Source organism: Spermophilus citellus (assembly GCF_964194105.1).
Source record: "Spermophilus citellus genome assembly, chromosome: 19".
NCBI classification, from domain to species: Eukaryota; Metazoa; Chordata; class Mammalia; order Rodentia; family Sciuridae; genus Spermophilus; species Spermophilus citellus.
This window is the reverse complement of record NC_138201.1, coordinates 16,859,632-16,865,631: the sequence shown is the minus strand read 5'-3', so window position 1 is coordinate 16,865,631 and position 6,000 is coordinate 16,859,632. Positions and strand designations below refer to the sequence as shown.

General features: G+C 47.0%; 1 protein-coding gene across 2 annotated transcripts in view; it reads left to right on the top strand.

Moving 5' to 3' along the window:
• The first annotated feature begins 4,745 nt into the window (after nucleotides 1-4,745).
• VGLL4 (vestigial like family member 4) overlaps nucleotides 4,746-6,000 on the top strand; it is a 135,589-nt gene continuing 134,334 nt past the window's right edge. The window contains exon 1 of one of the 2 annotated variants that reach the window (XM_081276208.1): nucleotides 4,746-4,918. In XM_081276208.1, coding sequence (XP_081132334.1) covers nucleotides 4,757-4,918 — 162 coding nt within the window. In that variant the 5' untranslated portion in view covers nucleotides 4,746-4,756. Of the gene's footprint in view, nucleotides 4,919-5,771; nucleotides 5,949-6,000 lie in introns of those variants that run through there. The other variant, XM_081276210.1, reaches the window with a different exon arrangement.

The following is a 6,000-nucleotide window of genomic DNA, read 5'->3' as shown; positions in this document are numbered from 1 at the left end:
GTGGGACACGTTGGAAGGAAGAGAAGAAAAGAGCAGGAGAGAGTCATATGAGCACATTGTGAGCAAAGGGATGTCCATAGGAAAAAAAAATCATACTTCTTAGGACATGGAGGAGAACAATGGAAGTGTACATGTACTATGAGCATCTGATATTGGTGACTATCTATGGTTCCTTTATTTCCCCCCCACTGGCAGTATGACATGGCAGAACTTATTGAAAAATAAACCGCAGTTGACCCTGAACAATGTAGGGGCTAGGGACGTTCCCCGCCCCCCATCCTACCAGTTGAAAATTGGCTGTGTATAACTTTTGACTCCTGAAATAGCAACAGCAGGTGGCTACGAAATTATTACAGTGGTACAGTGTGTGCTATAGTTAATTTTATGCAGTTATGATTTAATAACTGTATCTTTAATAAGTTTGTTGACATTGCTCTTGACAGAATGGTGCCATGCACCACCTATGTGTGTGTGTGTGTGCGTTTTGATAAATTTTAACTTTCTAAAATAGATTTGTGTATAATTTTATAGTAGTAAGTAATAAAATAGGCATATATTTTATGTATTCATGGCACACTTTTTCCTTTTCTTGTTTTCCCCTTTCCTCCCTCCCCCTTTTCTTCTCCCTCCCTCCCTCCCTTTCTTTTTCTCATATTCTAGGCTCTGTGGTTCATCTGAGAGTTTTTTTTTTTCCAAATGGCTACAAATCTTGGGGTGGGGGGAGATCTGCCTATAAATGAACCCATGCAGTTTAAATCTGTGTTGTTGAAGGATCAACTGTACTTACTGGACCATTTTGAGGTTTAAATTAGATAATACTGTGAATAGCACTTAGAACGGTACTGGAAAGTAGCAAATGCTCACTAAACATTAGGAATTATTGTTAATATTATTTTACACGACTTCCTATTCAGTACACTGTCATTGAAATAAGATCATTTCAAATTTTTCCACTGGTTTTCCATTTGGTGTGGAAAATGAAACTTCTTCACATTGCATTCACTAATGGAAGAGATGAAGGATTGTAGAAAGGCAAACACCTTATTCTTAGCTAACTGCACTCCTGAGAACCTTTCGACGTGTGGCAGTCTTGGGGCCATGCCACTCCTGCAGCTGGCAGTGGACTATGCTTCTCATTTCTGAACTATGCTTGACTCCACCAAGCCTTTGGGATGCATGACTTCCAGGCAGATCAGATGACAGCCAATTCTGGATTAGTAGAAAGAGAGGAGACAGATTGTCCCTCTGAGTAGTGTGAACCACGTAGGTATAAAAGAAGTCAGTTCCGAAAGTCATTTACAAGACCATGAAGGTAACGCAGTAGTTGTGGGAAGGCGGTGGTAGAAACCAAAAAGGGTAGTAGGGACCACAATCAGGGAGCCAAAGCCGTCAGGGAACTCTTTGGCAGAAAGAAAGAGCTGGATGGGGGAGGAGATACCAAAAAGAGAAACACTGATCAACACCTTCATGGCCCATGGGTGACAGCCACAATATCAGTCCACAAAGCATCCTTTGGCCCTCTGTGTTTCTTTTTTCTTTTTTTTCTTAAATTGAAAATGGTTTAATATGAAACATTTCAAACATATGTAAGAATAGCAGAACAATAGAACCACTCCCCTTAGCCTCCCCACATCCTTCTCTTCATATCCACAACATGGTTTTAACAATGACCAACTCTGGGCCAATCTTATTTCTTCTTTAACTCCAGGCACCCACTTACTTGATTATTTTGATTTTTTTAAAAAATAAACTTTTGGTGCATTTGTAAAAGCCTTAGTTTGGAACACAGTCTCTTCAGTAGTCTATGTACAGCCTACTTTTATTTATTTAGTGAGCTACTTAAATAGTGTTTGCTTTCTTTTTGATTTGCCAAATATTTTTCTTTAGTTCCTTAGACATTTTTAAAAATTGTGGTGAAAGATTTAACACACAATTTACCTTTTTAATCTATCTATCTATTTATTCATTTATTTAAGCTGGGTTGCTCAAGTGATTTTCCTGATTCAGTCTCCTCAGTAGCTGGGAGTACAGAGTGTCACTGTGTTCAGCTTCTGACTATATATATGTGTATATACATATACTATATATGTGCGTATATATATATATAGTTTTTATACATATATACCTACTTATATATAGTTTTATCACAAATTTATGTTCTATTAAAATTATTTTTCATTTTATTTTTTTAATGTTTTTTTTTTTTTTTGATACTGGGGATTTAACCCAAGGATACTTTACCACTGAGATACATCCCCAGCTCTTAAATTTTTTTTTTTTTTTGAGACAGGTCTTGCTAAGTTGCTGTGGCTGTCCTTGAACTTGGTGATCTTTCTGCCTTAGCCTTCCAAGTCTCTGGGATTACAGGTATGTACCACTGTGCCTGGCTCATTTTATTTTATTTCTTAAATATTTATTTTTTAGTTGGACACAATATCTTTATTTACTTATTTTTATGTGGTGCTGAGGATCGAACCCAGGGCCTCTCATGTGCTAGGTGAGTGCTCTACCACTGAGCCACAACTCCAGCCCTCATTTTATTTTTAATCTTACAAATAGAATCTCTATGAGTCATTTGTTAGGCTAAAGTACACTGTGTGCTGTGTTCTAATTCCAGTTTTCCTATACCTTAAAACCTTTTCCCCTTCCTTCCATCTCCTGCCCCCCTCTCTCATTTTTTTTTTTTTTGCAATACCAGGAATTGAACCCAGGTATAGTTTTTATACATATATACATACATATATATAGTTGTTATACATATATCCCCAAGCCACATCCCTAGTCCTTTAAAATTTTTAAATCTTATTTTGAGGAAGGGTCTTGCTAACTTGCAATCCTCCTGCCTCAGTTGGTGGGATTGCAGGTTTGGGCCACTGTGCCTACCCCTCCTATACCTTTATAGCTAACTTTTTTTTGGTGGTAATGTGTATGTTGCTACTTTATACAACTAAAACAACTTGACTAAAACAACCATGCTTGGATGCTGCCAGAGCTCAGTCACACGCCTGCTGATTTAAGTCAAGGAGTGAGATGAATCCATGCAATGGCTGAAGACTGGTCATGTCCATGAGAAAAGTTCCTCTGTCCCCATGAGTTCACTCTAAGCAGTGATGGAAATTACAAAGGCAGCTTTAGGACCTCCGCACTGACCCTGAATGAAAATCATTTAGTAGCAAGCAAATGGCAATGTTGTTATAAAGATCAAATGAGATAATGATATGTGGGAACACTTTGTGAACCCTGGGCCATTTTTATAAATGTGCAGTTGCATTATTTTGTCATCATTATTCATTTGCAATATCTAGGTAGATTGTTTCTCTATTCCTCCCGCATAAGTGGGTGTCTATAAATTGCTCAGCAAGACTAGTCTGGAGGAGAAAAAAGGGGAGAGGTAACTATTCACTTGTCCTTTGCCCCTCCAATACCTCCTCAAAGGAAGAATTATCATCTGTTTTAATAGATGAGAAAACCGAGGCTTGATAACTTGCCCAAAGTTTCCTCATGAATACAGGTGGGCTGGGATTCAAATCCAGGTCTGAATCTGGAACCCTTTCCCTGTTTTGCCACACTGTCTGGAATCTGTCCCAGCAGTCCTCATTCTTTCCTTATTCTCTGTCTGAATCTGGCAGGATGAACATCTCTGATCTGTGATCTTTCTCAGAATTTCTTTTCCTATTTGGATACTATTGATGAACTTAAAGAAAGTCTAAGCAAAAATATTGGGAGGACAGGGCACCTCCAATTTGTGAATTTTGAGAGGAACCAGGAAATCCAGGGGTGGCTGTGCATGTCACTTAGGCTGTCACATCTCCAGGGCTCAAATAGGCTAGGTGGATGGATTGGAGGAAAGTGCCTTTAACCAGGGCCACAAGATCAGGGCAACCTGTTTTAGTTAAACCATCTCCTCTCACTGTAGTACGGAGCTATTCGTACCTGTCCTACATACACAGCAGGTTTGGGATCCAATGAGGTAACGTGCTCTGGGTTGACACGATCAGATGAGGTAGCAGATGGGAAAACAGTTTGAAAACTGCAAAGCATTTTTTTCTTCCCAGCCCTAATGTATTTGTTTTAATTGTTCTCATTCCCTCTCACCAAAGCCCTCTCCTGGGAAAGCCCTTATGATAAGGGCTCCTCCTAAACACGGAGGTTTGAGAACGGCCCGGGAGGTTAGCAACGTGAAGCCGCGTAAAGCAAATTAGAGGAAGTCCAGTCACTATTTATTTTATGAAGTTAGCGGCTGAATATGTTAAGCAAATGTTTTCTTAATTGTGGCAGTATGAGAAAAACAATGGGGGGCAAGGGCGGCCTGGGATGGGGGAATGTCAGGCCTCCCCTCCCCTCCCCGTCCCCAGCAAATCTCCAGAGAATGACAGGAAAAAATTAAAGACAGGCCTTTTCTTTTCGTGGTCACATGTCGACGCTGCCGCTGTAATAAGAACCTGCGCCAATTAGAAACGTTCACCTCCTCCTCCCCGCCCCTCCCCGGGCCCATTTCAGAGCAGGCCGGGTCGTGGACTCCAGGAGTTTGCCAAACACAGCAAACACTGGTGTGCGAGCTGCGGAGGGGACGCTTTCTACTCCGACCTCCCTCCTTCGCCACTCGGCTCCCTCCCTTCCACACTGTTTTGATTTACCAGGACTTCCTTCTCCCGGAGAGGGGGCGGGGGACGAGAGACGCCTCTGTGCGCCTGGGGTGTGTGTGTGTGTGTGTGTGTGTGTGTGTGTGTGTGTGTGTGTGTGTGAGTGTGAGTGTATGAGCGCGCGCGGGTGTGTGCGCGCTGTGGAGTGGCGGAGTGTAAAATGCTGTAGGGAGGAAACCGAGCCGCGTCCGAGCGCCCTGAACCGCAGCGGCTCTTCTGATTCCAGGTGGCACCTGAGCGCAGACTTCCAAAGCAAGTGCGACCTGTACTTTCAGGTACGTGGAGCCGTCTGCCTGTCCCGGCCGTGTGGCTTGGGTGTGGGTGAGTAACGAGAGGCAGAGGCCAAGAGTAGCCCAGGGTGGCGCCCCGTGGAGCGTGGAGCTTGGGAGGCGGGAGGCGGGAGGCAGGAGGCAGCTGTGCGCGCCGGTGTGCTCGGGTGTGGACGCCGATCCAGGCGCTGCAGGGTTGCTACGCCCTTGGGTTGCAGAGTGTGAGGCTGGGAACCACAGCGGGTCGGAGCAAAAGGCAGCGTGGGTGCCGCAGGTTTGATTCGATTGCGCTCAACTGGGCGGGCTGAGTGGCGGGTAAGGGGCAGCAAGTCTAGAGGCCACGGAGTACGACTGGACTGCGGTGCTGTGTCCGCGGGGTGCAGGAACCTATGGGGAGCGTGTGCGAACGTGCCTGGCCCTGAGCAGCAGGAACCTGGGCACGCACCAAATGTTCGTTTGTGTTTGTGCACTGAAGGTGTGTGTTCCCACGGGGAGCACACTGTGTGGGCTGTGCCCACGTGCCCTTATTTGCAAGCGCCTACTCGGAGGGGCCCGTGCTGGCAGCACCAGGCCCCCAGCTAATATTCTCCACCCGAGTGCGCCTGCAGTAGCTGGGTAGGTGCGAGCTGACGCCCCGCGCGCGGCGAGCGGGGGAGGGGAACGAGCTTCACGGGCAGCTCGGTGCCCTGGCCCCGCCTCCCCACGGGCTCACCTGGGCTCGGCCCCCACCTGCTCGTGGTGGAGGCGTGGCCTGGGCGTGGCCTGGGCGGCCCAGCGGAACTCGGGAGAAGGCGGGCGGCGCCTCATTCCAGGGATTCCTCACGCTCCGGTCCGCCGCGGAGCCGGCCCGGCGCGCGCGGCCCGCGTCTGCGTGTGCTTAAACGACAGCCGGTGCGGGAGCGCGGGCGCGAGCGCGCCTGTGCGTCCGCGCGCCCCCGGAGTGCTCCCCGCGCGCCTGGCGGCCCCGCCTCTGTCCCTAGACGCCCGCTGCGGGGCCCGGCCGGCCCGAGGCGGGCGAGCCTGGAGCCGCCCGGTGGTGAGTGAGCAAGAACCGGGCGGGCCCCGAGCTGGGTGAGGGCTGGCCTGCA